The sequence below is a fragment of the Fundulus heteroclitus genome, chromosome 19 (genome assembly GCF_011125445.2).
Source record: "Fundulus heteroclitus isolate FHET01 chromosome 19, MU-UCD_Fhet_4.1, whole genome shotgun sequence".
Taxonomy (NCBI): domain Eukaryota; kingdom Metazoa; phylum Chordata; class Actinopteri; order Cyprinodontiformes; family Fundulidae; genus Fundulus; species Fundulus heteroclitus.
In genome coordinates, this window is record NC_046379.1 from 26,817,613 (window position 1) to 26,834,789 (window position 17,177).

Consider the following 17,177-nt stretch of genomic DNA (forward strand, 5'->3'; position numbering starts at 1 on the left):
GGCTGTAAAGTTACAGAGTGTGCCAAATTTAACGGTTGTGAATACTTTTGTCATACGTGGCACTAAAGCACAGTGGACACAACCTCAGTTTCATCAGGTGCTTTAATAAAAATCCCACATTTGCAGCATGTTCAGAAATAAGCTGAGACGTCGCCTCACTTCAGTGAGGTCTCAGCTAGAGTCAGTAGTTTTTGTCCTCATGTCAAAGTCATTCATTGCTGAACGCCAACATCAGAGATAAATTCATGACATGGCCAAAGGTCTGGCATGTCAGCTATCATTATTACAGGTAATTATTAAACTGCTGCCCCGTGCCTTCTGAAGCCGGGCATACACTGTATGGCTTTTTGCCCTTTTTTGGGCCGATTCTTCAGCCGTGCGAGAATTTTTTGGAATGGGCCGAGTTTCAGCGGCATCGTGCGTCCTGCGTTGAGTAGTATCCAGGGGGTAACGAGGGCCGATTAGCCTCTCACGACCACCTCCCGATCAGAAGTCGTACGGTCGGATGAAAATAAAACATGTTTGAAATTCAGTCGGTCCTCGTGCTGTTGAAGCAGAGATAGGAGCGTGTACAAGCCGATTTCCCCCCAACCTCGCGCACTGCACGTGTGCAAACAAGGAAATTCTTTGTCTTCTCAGACGAAAACATAGGAGCGGAGAGAAGCATGACAGCGGTACGTGTGACATGGAGTCAAACTACTCAGGAGCAACTTGTAGAATTGACAAGGCAGCGCGTTTCGTTCCAGTGAGCCTCATATTTAACAGCGAGCATTGACACCTCCATCCTCTTCATCTTCTACTGTTTACGTTTGGCTTCCGGATAGACGAGTCTGACAAGCGCCATCTTTTAACTTTTAAACCCCGCGGCTTCGTCGTACAGTTTGAGCTGTATCCGAGAACAACCATTGAAAATATCGTACAGTGTATGCCCGGCTTGAGTGTAAGCATTACTTTAAGACACCAAGCCCTTATGATTTTCAGCCTCTACTCTCTCAGTCTATTATTCTGTCTTTAAAGATATTAAATCCCCTTATTTCTTAAGCCTCATTCCGATCAACAGAGCACAAGCCGCCACCCCCGCAGCGATCAGAACGTACGTCGTCTTTGAATGGACATCACAGTTGGGATCGTTGCTTTCCTCTGAATGGGGCGGGGGCTTCTGCTCAGTGGAAGGACCCCCTCCTGCCGACTCAGAGTGCTTGTAGCTCTCGCTGTGAGGGCCGTTTAAACTCGACCCGGTATCATCTACGGCCGTAAAGGACGCTGCTGAGGCGGAGAAGCTTCCGTTGGCCGGTTCCTCACTGATGATTTGAAGTTGTGGCACTAAAACTTGACCGTCAAGGTTAAGGAGCGATGGCAGCCCTGTTACGTGTACCACATTCTCCCTCACTTCAAAGCTCTGATTCGGAGACTCGTAATGATTCTCCTCTGGCTCGCTGTGGTCGGCAGCAATCCCGTTCTCCTGGCACGGCGGAGCAGACGCAGCATCCTCAGCTTTAGGGCTGAGAGCAGTGCAGGCAGGAAGGTTGCTCTCCGCGTCTGATGCAGCCTCGCTTATCTCCAGACGCTCGCTGTTGCCGGAGTAAGGCTGCAGCGGGGAGCTGAAAGACGGGACTGCGGGGCTGGCGCGGTTATCTGGCTGGATGCTGATGAGCTGGCCAGGTTTGCTCATGCACGGTGCGTTGTCGTCGCCGTCTTCGGTACACGACTCAGGAGAGGTAGAACCAGCAGCTTCAGGCTGGGTTCTGCTTTTCACAATCTGCAGGGGAAATAATAAAAAAAAAAAAAACGATAACAGATGTCAATTTATTTCACTTTCTTTGTCATGTTTGCAAAAGTACTGTTGAAAACATCTTATACTATCACTTTCACCTATAAAGATGTTTGTATATAGATGAGGAAAGTTTGCACAAATACACTGGCTTGCAGAACAAAAGAGGTGATAGAGCGGCAGAGAAATGTTTGAATTTACCCTTTCTACTATTGGTATGAGCCACTCACTACGTGACAACAGTCACACTTTAAGGAGTCACACCTATCACTCAGATAGGTGGGACGCCTTAACGAAAATGAGCAGCTTCTTACTTATGATCATCAACTCTGGATTTCAAAATCTTGAAAATGTTAAATAAGGGCAGCTCATTTCACTCCTACAGTGGCTTTCACCCTCCATCTTCCGATGTAGTCTAAACTGCCTCGCTGTTCCTGCTGAAGAAAGGCTTTCCCACAGCATGCTGTTGCCGTTTCACCATATTATACATACATACATACATACATACATACATACATACATACATACATACATACATACATACATACATACATACATACATACATACATACATACATACATCCATACATACATACATACATACATACATACATACATACATACATACATACATACATACATACATACATACATACATACATACATACATACATACATACATACATACATACATACATACATACATACATACATACATACATACATACATAATACATGCATACATACATACATACATACATACATACATACATACATACATACATACATACATACATACATACATACATACAGACATACATACATACATACATACATACATACATACATACATACATACATACATACATACATACTACATACATACATACATACATACATACATACATACATACATACATACATACATACATAGCATACATACATCATACATACATACATACATACATAATACATACATACATACAGACATACTATACATACATACAGTACATACATACCATACATACATACATAACATACTACATACATACATACATACATACATACAGTACATACATACATACATACAGACATCATACATACATACATACATACAGACATACATACATACATACATACATACATACATACATACATACATACATACATACATACATACATACATACATACAATACCATACATACATACATACATACATACATACTACATACATATACATACATACATACATACATACATACTACATACATACATACATACAGATCATTACATATACATCAATACATACATACTACTACCTACAGTACATACATACATACATACCATCTACATCCTGAACATACAACATACATACATAATACATACATAAATACATACATAAAGACTCATACTATACGATACATACTACATACATACATACATACATACATACATACATACATACACACACACACACACATATATATACACACGTATAAATAAATATATACATATGCATAACTACAGATCCAATAAAGTGATAGTGACTTGTGCAAGAACAGTGCTAATAATGAATAAATGTCAATTACAGAGGGAGGGTGTCTGAAACACTGAGGGAGGCATTGTAAAGATTGATGACCACAGGCAGGAATAATTTCCTGTGGCGCTCTGTGGTGCATCTGGGTAAGAGGAGTCTTCTCTTTATTGTCCTTTTATTACAAACATTGACCTTAATTATAATCATATCTACATCAATACATTCCAATTGGCAGGTGTCTTATGACTCACTTGTCCCAGCACAAAATAAAATGGTGGAGATTACAAATGTTTCAGATATTCCGTCCATTTAATCAATTTTTATTATTTTTTTATTTGCCAGTTGAACCCAGTAGGATTTCACATTCCAGTAACAGTCAAGTTATACAGATTCATTGATATTTTAGAAGAAGTAACTAGTAATCAAAACCAGTTACTACTAGTAACTAGTAATCAAAACTAGTTACTATTTTTAAGTAACTTGCCCAACATTAGAGCACGTCTAAATAGCGGCAGAGCTGGGAGGAGAAGCTTTGTTTGAGTCTGCAACCCAGTGTTCTTCAGATTTAAGGCAGAGGTGTGGTTCGGGTGTCAGAGTTAAAATACATACCGACACACATTTACTGGGGAAACTGGTTATCTAATGCAGCAGTAGGACTGAGCAATATGGCTCAGAAATAAAATCTCTGATTTTATTATACCAAATCCGATTAACCGATTCGTTCCCCCCTTTTTGTTTAACAAACAAAAATTACTTTTAAAACTTGCTTTTACGTCAAGCATTTGGTCTGGGAGTTGACCTGAATTCAAAGTGCAACCAAATACAAGCTGTGCAACATGCTGGTAAAACAAGATGGCGGCCCTGTCTTAGTAAACAATGCAAATATAACAAAAGGTTTGCTGCAATGGTTTTACACAGTGAGCTGAGAACAGGCTTCACCTCACTTGTGCAGCTTCAAACTAACTTAACAAAATAAGTAAACGAGTAAATTAAAGTGCCTCGTATTATGGTAAAAAAAAGTTTCCTCCTTACAATATATTTTCCAAAACATTTATTCAGCATTGTATGTTATTCTCTTCATGGAGGCTCAATGAGTGAGTGGGCAAAATTAAATTCTGGTTTTCCAAAAACAAAATCTTTAAAAAAAAAAAAAAAAAAAATTGTGACCCTTTTCACTACAGAGGCAGCCAGCTCTGTCCTGGGCTTCATGTTGGAAATTCGCTTTTAGATTTTTGCATCCTTTGAGTGTCCAGTAAAGACATGCTATGTTATTGCATTTTAAGCAAGAAAATGTGGATTTTCCTTTTAAAAAAGAAAAAAAAAGGAGTTAGTTGTTTACTTGCATTTACCTTTTCATGCATTTCTATTACTCCTAAAATAAGCTCGACTGGTTCAGAATGTGGCAATTTCTAATCCAGTCGCTCCATTAAACGTCAGAATAACCGATAACACTCGACTACTAAAATAACTGTTAGCTGCTGCCCTATTTTCATCTGACAGGTTAGTTTGATGTAAACTGTCTCAATTTTCTTTAAAGCTTATCACAGTTGTTGTTGGGGGGACAAAAACAACGGGTAAACTGCAAAGAATGTAAGAAATCATCCCAGGCAGGAGTTACTCTGTTGTTCACCAGAAACAAATAATGAAACGTTGACATTTTGGTCACGGATTTGTGATATTTAAATCCACACCAAAATGCTACATTCTGCACCTGATTAAGGGGTTTAAATACCATTATTACCTCAAAAGGTGATAAAAAAAGTTATTTTCTCGATTCGACTGAGTACAGGATGAGAACGCTTTTTCACTCACCGGCGCAGCTGAAGGTTCAGGGCTCTTCTGGGGTTGCAGGACGGCAGCGGCTACTTTGTGCACTGGTGGAGTGGTGTCCTGGACCGGATGTTTCTCCGGCGTCAGCGTTAGGAAACTTGATCCATCGGACACGTCGGAGTTCATCGGTGTTAACGATGGACTCTGCTGCGGCGCGTAATCTGTGGCGACTGCCGTTTGGAGAGGGTCTGTGCGGAGCAGTGTCTCTGTGTCACTGTGTGGGACCACCTGCTGCGGCTGAGGGGAGGTCGCCACGCTGACGGCAGCCTCTGGCTTACCTGGGCTCATCTTCTCTGGGACCAAACTTGTCTCAACAGACGCATCTCGGGTGTCTGATTCAGAGTTTTCCTCTGGCTCCCGGTGAGGAGTGTCTTCTCCCTGTGGCGGCGGCGTCTCAGCTGCTTGAGCACGTTGGATCTCAGGGGAAGGAGGTGGTGTGGACGGGAGGAGTGGAACGTCATCCTCCGCCAACAGCGGAGGCTGAGGGCCGGGCTCAGGAGGGGAAACAGCCCCTGAAGCCTGGGCCGCTGCCATCTGAGGGACCTGCTGCTGCGCTGGCGTTTGGATGGGAGGCGGGGCCTGAGCAGCTGGCTCACGAGGAGCTGGAGGTGGTTCTGTTGGCTGAGCCGCAGCGGCCTGACCCACCACACCAGCCGTGGATCCGGGCAGGTGACTGGCAGCTGGTGGCGGATGGACGTGAGCCCTGACGACAGCTGCTGGAGCTGAGGCAGGGCTGGAATCTGGGACAAAGCAAACAGTGGTCATATGTATGTATCACTGAAATGATACAGACCGTTTCTCATTGACTTATTTTACTGAAATCACTAACGTCACTCAAAAAAGGGAGGGGGTTCTAACATTTTCAATGTTTAATGTACAAATGGAAGCCATTTCCAGCAACTTAAGCTTTTAGTCCACTCTAAATATACAACTTAAGACACAAGAAACTATCCAACACCAAGTTCTTTTTAAGGTCAAATAAAATGTTGTTTATTGCTAACAAGATGCAAAATACAGTGAACCCTCGTGTATCGCGGGAGTTACGTTCCAAAAAGAACCCGCGATAGGCAAAATCCGCAAAGTAGTCAGCTTTATGTTTTCACAATTATTATACAGCAAAGTACTATAGAACGAAACCAAAGACCAAAACCTGTTTCCAGCGTAATGTCCTTTTTCCTGCAGTCATTAATCCACAAAGCTAAAGCAGACTCCATCTGGTCTTGTTGCAGACAGTTACAACCCTTTTTGCATCCTTATTAAAACTTATTGCTGCTGTCGTCCTTATGTTATTTTCCTCCATCTTTATGGAACGAACCGAAGATTCATTTATTCCATGATGACGCCCTACAGCCGCGTAGCTTCTACCTTCCTTCAGCATGTCCAGAAGTTTAACTTTTTCTGCCATAGTTAGCATCTTCTAACTATGGCAAACTATGGCATTTTTAAATTTTATTTTTATGGCGTGTCTTTGTCAGTGCAGAACGTTTCATCGACATTGTGGGTTTTGTCGTGGAGAAAATTTGCAAATGTAAACCTGGCAAGCCCAATGCATTCTGTACAGAGACGAGGCATGGAGGAGATTGATGGACGTTGGTCTACAGTCTCTTAGCCAATCAGGACGCAGAACACAATGCCTGTTCATATACTGTAAAAAAACATCAAAAACAAACTAAAAAAATATGTGAAACAGCAAAGCCACGAAAGGTGAACCGCGTTATAGTGATAGTTCACTGTACTAGTAGAAAAGTAACATTTGCAAACAAATATATAATGTTTACCTTCATATGGTCTAGCCTAACAAACTACTGCTCTGTTCATTCTTACTTAACCATCTCCAAATGGGGTAACCAGTCACACCAACTCTGTCCTAAACCACATTCTACATCAGGGATCAGCAACCTTTTAGAAGTTGAGAGCTGCTTCATTGGCACTGTGTCATACCAAGGGCTACCTTTGAACTAGAAGAGTCGGAGCTCACCTTAACCTCATGTAATATACGCATTTATCATTTAAAATCTATGTAAATACAAGTGTGATTAAAAAGGAAGAGCAACTAAATAAAATAATATTTTAGATGCAGCTCACTGGTAACCTGACAACAGCCAGCTGCATGTATCGCTCCGCCTAGCTCCACTCACATACATCTGGGACACGGCTCATTGAAAGTGATTTCCCCAACCAAATTTTTGGTCTGGCCAATCAGGACGCAGGGCGGGTGTTTCATGGATGTGACGTAGTGGAGAAGCCACCGTGAGATTCCAACAACAATGGCGGCTCGCATCGAGGAAGCAAGCGTTAGCATTGATGCTGCTATTTCTTCCGTGTTGTCCAATCTACCTAATATTGTTTCATTAAAAGAACATCAGAGAACGGCTCTGAAGGCTTTTGTTGGTGGAAACCATGTTTTCACCCTTCTCCCGACCGGATTTGGCAAGTTTTGTTTTCCGGGGCGTGTACGCGCATCGCGGACGCGCCCCGGAGCGGTTAGCACGAACCATATTAGGAGGCCTTTAGTCCTCGACGCGGTCGGCGCGGGATCGACTCCGACCCGCGGCGCTTTGCCGCCTGTCTTCCCCCCTCCTCATGTCAGCTCACTGTCAATAAAAGGTGTGCCACTACAGTGTTTCCCGCAGGAATTTGCTTATGCGAGGCGGACTGACTCGCGGAGCGAACGACACGTTTTTCCGCGGCCGCCTCGCCAAGATAGCGCTGCGGGAAACCCTGCACTAGAGCCGCAAACACAAAAAAAAAAAAAAAAAAAAAAAAAAAAAGGTTTTTTTTTTCCTGCGTCGGTCTCATCAGCGTCACGGGTTAGCTTCGGTGTGAGTGGTTGAAATAGCACGTCGATAAAGATGACAGACAAGTGGCTTATCCAATCATATGCAAGGAGTTTTGATAAGGCCCAGCCTTCAGTAAAGGCAATTCCTATGGCCGTGTCCCAGATGTATGTGAGTGGAGCTAGGCGGAGCGATACATGCAGCTGGCTGTTGTCAGGTTAGCTCACTGGAGGATTGTGCAACTTTTTTTAACAAGCTTGAGCGCACCACATATGGTCCTTGGGGGCTACATGGTGCCCACGGGCCACATGTTGGTGACCCCTGATCTACATCATGTAATCCAGGGTTCACCCGCTGGTCATTGGGCTTCGTGTCGCGCTTGCGTTTTGTAATGATTTGTCTCGTCTCGATGAATAGGAAGTCAGGAAAAGTTGTTTATGAAATTCAGCTGCGAAAATGGGCCTTTAAAGGTTTCCACCAATAACAGCGCTTAATTTGAACGCGTCACAGAACAACCGACCAACGAGAAGCAAGTGTTGCGCTAAAATGTCGTGAAATGACAGTATGGGCAAGTTAACGCGTTAATTTTGCGTTAACTCATTAGACTATTAACGGCGATATTTTCTTTAACGCGCATTAACGCATGTTGCTCACATGCTTTTATTTTGTGAAGGTCTGTTGCTGCGGTGTAGGGGTTTGAATCAGAACAGTAGGTGGCGATAATGCACCAATAACCTCGCTGCCAGCCGAGCCTCGGATTCAGAGGAACAAAGGTGCTGGCCTGAAAAAAACAAAGCCGACATGTGGAAGGCGGTGTTTCCCGCAGGAATTTGCTTAGGCGAGGCGGTGAGTTGGCTAACGGAACAAGTTTTGTGCGGAGCGGAGCGGGGGGGGGGGGGGGGGGGGGGGGGGGGGGGGTCTGCTTAGACGCCGTCGTGAAGTCGCTTCTCGTTTCAAAGTATCCATGTGTTTTTGCCTGTTTTTCCCTGCCATTCACTATTTGCACACGAGAAAGCGACAAAAAAAAAACGTGTGTTAACGTCAAATAAAATAAACGCAAGCAACGCAAGCATATCGAGTTAGCAAGCATTTCAGTTTAAAGTTCTTCCAGCATGGAATATGACAGAAACAAGTTAGTTGTAACCACTGCCAAGTTAAACTTTGGTATTGAACATAAAATGGTAATGCTGCTCCCTGCTGTTACCTCAGAAATTGCCTGTTTTTGGTAGACATTTTCCCCATAAAGAGAATTCCCTGTCAGTGTCTTTAATTTATTATTATTGCTATTTTTTGTTTTACATGTTTAAGTTGAGCTTTACACTAAATATGTGTTACTGATAAGTGCTACAAATGTTACAACACTTTTGTTCATATGGCAGCAGAACATTAAAATAAAAGTGCTCTTTACACTACTTTTGAATTCATTCTTGGAGGTTGTAAATACAATGCGATTAATCATGAATAATCAGGCAAATTATGCAATTAAATATTTTAATCGTTTCCCAGCCCTAATATATATATATATATATATATATATATATATATATATATATATATATATATATATATATATATATATATATATATATATATATATATATATATATATATATATATATATATATACACATACACTCACCGGCCACTTTATTAGGTACCCCAAGCTAGTAACGGGTTGGACCCCCTTTTGCCTTCAGAACTGCCTCAATTCTTCGTGGCATAGATTCAACAAGGTGCTGGAAGCATTCCTCAGGGAGTTTGGTCCATATTGACATGATGGCATCACACAGTTGCCGCAGATTTGTCGGCTGCACATCCATGATGCGAATCTCCCGTTCCACCACATCCCAAAGATGCTCTATTGGATTGAGATCTGGTGACTGTGGAGGCCATTTGAGTACAGCAAACTCATTGTCATGTTCAAGAAACCACTCTGAGATGATTCCAGCTTTATGACATGGCGCATTATCCTGCTGAAAGTAGTCATCAGAAGTTGGGTACATTGTGGTCATAAAGGGATGGACATGGTCAGCAACAATACTCAGGTAGGCTGTGGCGTTGCAACGATGTTCAATTGGTACCAAGGGGCCCAAAGAGTGCCAAGAAAATATTCCCCACACCATGACACCACCACCACCAGCCTGAACCGTTGATACAAGGCAGGATGGATCCATGCTTTCATGTTGTAGACGCCAAATTCTGACCCTACCATCCGACTGTCGCAGCAGAAATCGAGACTCATCAGACCAGGCAACGTTTTTCCAATCTTCTATTGTCCAATTTCAATGAGCTTGTGCAAATTGTAGCCTCAGTTTCCTGTTCTTAGCTGAAAGGAGTGGCACCCGATGTGGTCTTCTGCTGCTGTAGCCCATCTGCCTCAAAGTTCGACGTACTATGCGTTCAGAGATGCTCTTCTGCCCACCTTGGTTGTAACGGGTGGTTATTTGAGTCACTGCTGTCCTTCTATCAGCTCGAACCAGTCTGACCATTCTCCTCTGACCTCTGGCATCAACAAGGCATTTCCACCCACAGAACTGCCGCTCACTGGATGTTTTTTCTTTTTCGGACCATTCTCTGTAAACCCTAGAGATGGTTGTGCGTGAAAATCACAGTAGATTAGCAGTTTCTGAAATACTCAGACCAGCCCTTCTGGCACCAACAATCATGCCACGTTCAAAGTCACTCAAACCACCTTTCTTCCCCATACTGACGCTCAGGAGATTCTCTTGACCATGTCTACATGCCTAAATGCACTGAGTTGCCGCCATGTGATTGGCTGCTTAGAAATTAAGTGTTAACGAGCAGTTGGACAGGTGTACCTAATAAAGAACATACCATTGTTTGAATAACCGGTCTTTAAAAATAAAAAATAAACCAGTTTTAAGACTGCAGAGTGGGGTTTTTAATAGATTATTAAGTGACTCACTGTTAACGCCACGCAAAGAATCGTATTCTTGTCTGATCTCAGCCGCAAGGGTTGTATGCTCGCATGCCTGTAGTGCCTGGATGAACTGCTCCGGCCAATTTTCTCTTCTCTTTAGACAATCCAGAAGAAGCACCATGCCATCATAATTCCCATAGGTTTCTCGTTTCGCCTCTATATTTTCCTACAAAAACATAAAACACACAGGAAAGCTTTCACAGCAGTCACAAAACATATACGACCGGGTTTTAGCTGTGGAACATTTACCCTGTAAAAATGTGAAGTTTTTGCTTAGCAGTAAACTCCCAAATATCAGGATGGTAAAAAAAACCAAAAACAAACAAAAAAAAAAAAAAACTACACAGCATTTATTTGAAAAAACAAAATAGTCAACGTAGATGTTGTTGAAGTTAAGTCTGCAGGTAACATCAGCTAAGTAGAAGTAGTTATACTTTTATAATTTGCAAAAACATTGACTTGCATTTATCTCATGGATCTTCCCATCAACTCTGAGCAGCTTCCCTGTCTCTGCTTCAGAGGAGCAGCCCCTCAGCATGATGCTGCCACCTCATCGTACGGGCTGGTGTTTCATCTGTTTCACTCTTCTATGCAGACTAAATCTGTGGAGCTGCTGAGCTGCGGGTCTCTGCAGCTCCTCCAGTGCACCTGCTGGCTGCTTCTCAGATTATTGCTCTCCTGTCAGTTTAGGAGGACGGCCACTTCTAGATGGGTTTGCGGTTGTGCCATTTCCAGACGATGTACTTTGTGAAACGCTTAAAGCTTCAACATTGTTTGATAACTGCTTTAAACCTCTCCTCAACGCTCCCACTCAGCTGTCTGCAGTGTTTCTTGATCTCCAAGATTCTCTTGGTTCACCAACGTTGTCTAAAATACCCCTGAGGCCTTTACAGAACAGCTGGACTGCTGCTGAGAATAAAGAAACACACACGTGGACTGGATTACTAAAAGGAGAACAACTAGTCAGCTTTATTTAGACGTATCAGAGTAGACACGTGGGCCCGCCACACTTTTCAGAACTATATTTCTCCTTCCACTCCACTAACATGTGCTACACCCTGTTAGTCTGTGAATATACAATGATCACTAAATAGGATTAAGGTCATGTGGTGTTAATACTTTTATAAAGCTATTTGTCTCTTCTAAAAAAGGTACTGACAATAAAAAAAAGGATAAACCTTATACCTACTAAGTTTATTATCAGATTACAACAAGCAAAGCGACAGCCATGAATCATTACCCCTCATTAAACTTACCTTGTCGTGATCAGTCAGGCAAGGAAGGTGGGGTATTATTTCTCTCACTTTCACCCTGCTAACGATGGCCGGCATATTCCGCCGCAGATAGCCATTGTAGAGTCTATCGCTGGCAAAGGACATCTGGGAAGTGATAGAAAAGAAAAAGGTAAAAAAAGGGCACATCTACCTTTTTTTGCCTTTATTCACAGTCTTTATAGGACACTCTAAATATTAGGAGCAAACTGCAGCAGTGGGCAACTTCTCCTATGTCCTCACAACATGAACATTTCGATAGTCATCGTCGGGACTGATGATCTTAAGAAAATAAGACAAGGGGGGGGGGTGATTTTTCACCAAGCGAAACTGAAAGTGAAAGAGAAGATCACAAGGCTTTTCCCAGCAGACAGCAAAGACAGTACCGACTCTTCGGCTAGACTACTAATGGTTTTTACCTTCTGATATTAAACCACCTCCACGTTTCCAAGGCTGTGGCCGTCTGGACAGAGAGGGACGAGCACCGGCCTCAGCTAGCAGCTCACTAAATGTCTTCAGTCCACGCTTCGCTACCTGAGCTGTACACGGCGCAGCTAAAAAGTTTCAGCGCTCTCATTCCCAGACACGCCCGCGCATTTTTAGGGTCAGAGACGAGAGTTTTGTATTGGCTACACTTTAAGCCCCTTTGTTTGTTTGTAGCAACAGCCCGACGACGTAATCAGCTGAAAGGTCCGGCCGAGGGGTGACATTTTCAAATGAAGCGTTGTGTTGGTGGTGTCATCGCGTTTCCGTGCCGTACCCATGCTGCGATGACAGATAAGAGAGCTCTGCGGCGGATAGTGAGGGGAGATGAAGAGGTCATCCGGGATCTTTAACTTTTTGACCTGCTCCCATTAGGCAAGATCAAAACTTCCACCAGACTGCTGCCCAGGTTTCTGCCCCAAGCTGGTAAAATAACAAACAAATCACCCAGACATCGGTGGTTGGACAACTTTCCCTGGATCAACCCTGATTGTTGATTTCTTTCCCTATTCAATAGCTGCATCAAAATTAAACACTCCCAGCAATCTGAAAAATTGCTTCACTTTCTGTTAGAATCAACACCACTGAACTGCCTCCGTTACGGAACCTGCCTCATGTTTTACTTTCCCTTTCATTGTTTTATAATGACAAGAAAGAAAAAAAATAGGATCAATCAGTCAAAATCAGAATCATCGAATCAGACCTGAAAGGAAAACAGAAATCGGTACCGGCCAGGCACAGCCTGATCGGTGCATTATTTATCTGGGTTTATTTTGTGCTTTTTCTGTCACCTTTCCACTCATGGATTCTTCGCTGTAACATGTTAAATATTGTTGTTTTGTGCTATGCTGGGATGATAATCCATGGATTTTAACCCGCAGCAACAAGTAGTTTGTCTCCAGTTGCAAGAATTAAAGAGCAAAGTCTCGTTAATGTTATTAGCCAACACAGGGCATAGTCTGCCCCACACGCTTACATTGTCATAGTACTCAGTATGCGGGCCAAAATAAATAAATCAATACATCTTCAGAGAACTCGCATTGTTTCCAAGGAGGCATTTAAGTGTGAAGCGTTGAGAGATTGCAGATTAACAGGGGAGGTGTTGTCAGAAGGGTCAAAAAGTGCACCTTGACACAAGGGCAAATTATTGGCAGCTATGCCGAATGAATGACCTCTAACTGGCCGGTCGTGTCATTTTCTTGCCAACAGTCTCCTTGGCTGTGGATCCGATTTCAAGCAGAGCGGATCTGCACAACTACGGCTTTACAAACTTGTCACGACCGCATGGACGAAGGGGAAAAGAACCAGGAAATAACTTCTCAAGCCCGATGTAACATTCGGTTCAAACGGGCATGAGGGTGACCGGCAAACATTAGACTGATTGAGTCTGAGGTCGTTCAGCAGTGTCAGCAAAAATGAAGACATTACCGACAAAATTAACAATAATAAAAGACCGAGCTTTTCAATTAACGCCCCCAACGTGGTGTTTTTGGGATACAAATGACGGCAAAGAGACATCACAAAAGGCTGTAAAATACGCATAGCACTCAGAAAAGTTTAATACATGTTCATATAAACTACAGAAATGTGAAGCTCTTTATAAGCACGAGGGAATTAGGTCATAAAAGTTGCGTTCGTGCAAATACGGCACAACCTAACTCCTACCAGGAAGGAGAACAATAATGGAAACATTAAAGATACTTTAAACGCAGCCTTTACTTGTGAAACGGCAACAACAACAAAAAAAAACAACAACTAAAACTTCGGCTAAAACTCACCTTGATTGTTTGACAGCCTTTGTAATTTTTCACCCTGCCACAACCGCTCTTCCTGCTGTCACTGAAACCTCCGACTCAAACATCTGCGCAACGGTTTGCTAGGAGGACTCGATCCTCGCCTTCTTATTGGACGAGAGTGACGTCAGGTAGGAAATGCTCGAATGGAAACAAGGCAGTCGTCTACGTGAAGGCGGGGCTTAGTTGATTCAGCTCACAACTCTCGCAGACAAAGAATCCGACCCTGGTTCTGGTCCAAATGCAGAACATTTGACACGTAAAACGGCACAGAGTCTTTTTTTTCTAAAGCCTCGTAACCGATACGGAAGGAATTGCGGGTCCGGAACGGATCTGGGCCAAAAGCGCTACAAAAACAGCACAATTTTGTACAGATGTGGCACATATACGCAGTTATTATTTCATTTTTGGGGTGATTGTATGGACGACCAACTCTGACATATTTAAAGATAAATAGATAAATACGCAATAAACAAATACACCTAACAAATAAGGCACTTATCACACATGTGATTATATATATATATATATATATATATATATATATATATATATATATATATATATATATATATATATATATATATATCACTGATTCTTGAGAGTCGGGACAAAACACGTTTTAAAAAACTATTTTTAAAAATACACACTATATCAATTAGAGTTATATGTTTCTGCAGAGAAAGATCTTAGCTATTTAACCATGTAAATGAACAGGTTGTAAATAAAAACACATTTTTAACAAATAAACATGTTTCCCTTCAGAACTGGATTTTTGTCAACTCCATCAGACACACTAAAAAGTATATAATTTTAATTCTGCCAATGATACAAGAATCTGAAGTTCTGAAGTATATTATAATAATGTTTAATTACTCTATGTAAAAAACAAAATACAATATATAAACTTAGTTGTGATTTCACACTATTTTGAAAACTCTGATTTCTAAATATTTGCATTTTTAAACTTTGATTTTAATTTCAATATAGTAAAAACAAATTCCCTAAATAAATAAAACATAAGAGGATGTAGATCAGATGGTCCTTTATTACAAAAACAACATAAACTGAAGGAAGAATATTTTTTCTCCCATAAAATTAACGAAAACATACATCCAACGCTGTTGAAGATCTGACGGTGTTGACAAAAAATGTGCGCATTGCTGATTATTGAACAGATTTGTCCTTGAACACTACTACTAAAACTACTCCTTGTTATTAGAGAATTTTACTTATTGTAAAGCAAACTATAATAAACATATTGCACATACATCGTTTCTATCTATTATAAATGACACCATTTCTAACTATCAAAAAAACAATAAGGGAAACAAGGGACCCTCCTTTCCTTGTTTTCATCTGCCTCCCCTTTACCACTTCCTGCTCTCCATCTTCTCATCCACCTGTTCTTCTCTTCTTTTCCTCTTTTTTAAGTACCCATTTACTTTAAAGTGGTGTGTGTGTGTGTGTGTGTGTGTGTGTGTGTGTGTGTGTGTGTGTGTGTGTGTGTGTGTGTGTGTGTGTAAAACCCTTCGATATATTTTCTTTCTCATTTTGTTTCGTTGCTTTGTTACGTTCTTAAGCTTCTCTTTCAAAGTTTTTATTTCTCTTGAATGCCTTTTTCTCATTTTATTTATCTCCCTTTCCTGTCAGAGAGACTGTCTGCTGTGTCTGTGTATTGTTGAATATCCTGATCTTGCGGACTATCTGGTGGGGTGTGTGCCTTCAGCATTGCATCTTCATTGGATATTTTCTCTCTGGACCTTTTCTGTGCCTCTCTCCAATACTTTCTCCAATTCCTCTTTGTCCTGTCTCCCATCTCGTTTATTTGTATTACTTTTTTGTCTTTAACTCTCTTCTTCCATCTTTGTCTTTCCTTCTCTTGCATAGCATGCTTGCTCTCTTGGTCACTGTTTAATTTTTCTCTTCTCTTTTGTTGGTACTCTCTGTTTCTTCCCCTTTACTCCTCAAGTGACAATTTCTGTCCAGCCATTTTTTTCTACAATACAAATCGAAATAAAGAAAAATGTACTTGAATAAGACTATAGAATCGGATTTATATTTACTTGATATGATTGATTGACTGATGGATGAATGGATGGATGTAAAATCCTCTAGGTGCAGTATGTAGTTTTCATAACCAGATGTTATGAAAATCTACACACGGGCTTCACATTTCTCTATCTCTGTCTCTACATATATAAATATATATATTAAAGTGCTGGCAAAGTTACACGTAACAATAATAAGCAGACCACTTCCTGCCCATTCTCTAGAAGTCAGAAGCGTATGGTTAAATATTGTAATGCATGCTATGTATGTGCATTTATGTGTAAATAAAACCCTGAAATATCAGTTTAACCCTTCACTATATTCACAAATAATATTATATTCGCACATTAAGAGGTTATTGGTGGTTTTGTCAACTCCGTCAGCTTACAGGTCAACTCCGTCACCAGTAGAACCTGACGGAGTTGACGTCTGACGGAGTTGACGTAAGGGAATGTATTTTCCCTATAAAACATGTATTCTACACTGCAGCTAGGTAGTTTTTCCTCAGTTGCTAGCTGTCCCAATAACCTCATAAAATTGCTTATATTCAATCCACTATGGTTTAAAAAAAGTATCTCAACAGAAAGATGGTATTGACATGGTGCAGCTGTGACCATAGGAATATTGACATTGTTTGTCTAAAATATGAAAAAATTTAAAATGTACCAGAGCATGTGTGGTAATGCTGCATTCACCACAGGCAGGGAGATGAAAAGGGGTC

General features: G+C 41.5%; 1 protein-coding gene across 1 annotated transcript; it reads right to left on the minus strand.

Annotated features, from left to right (window-relative positions):
- Nucleotides 1-632: 632 nt before the first annotated feature.
- On the minus strand, nucleotides 633-14,472 carry mavs (mitochondrial antiviral signaling protein). Its single transcript, XM_012855710.3, has 5 exons — nucleotides 14,390-14,472; nucleotides 12,114-12,236; nucleotides 10,843-11,023; nucleotides 5,122-5,879; nucleotides 633-1,759 (listed from the first exon to the last, which is right to left on the minus strand). Exons 2-5 carry the CDS (start codon nucleotides 12,234-12,236, stop codon nucleotides 1,031-1,033), a joined length of 1,791 nt encoding a protein of 596 aa, XP_012711164.2. The 5' UTR covers nucleotides 14,390-14,472; the 3' UTR covers nucleotides 633-1,030.
- Nucleotides 14,473-17,177: the final 2,705 nt, after the last annotated feature.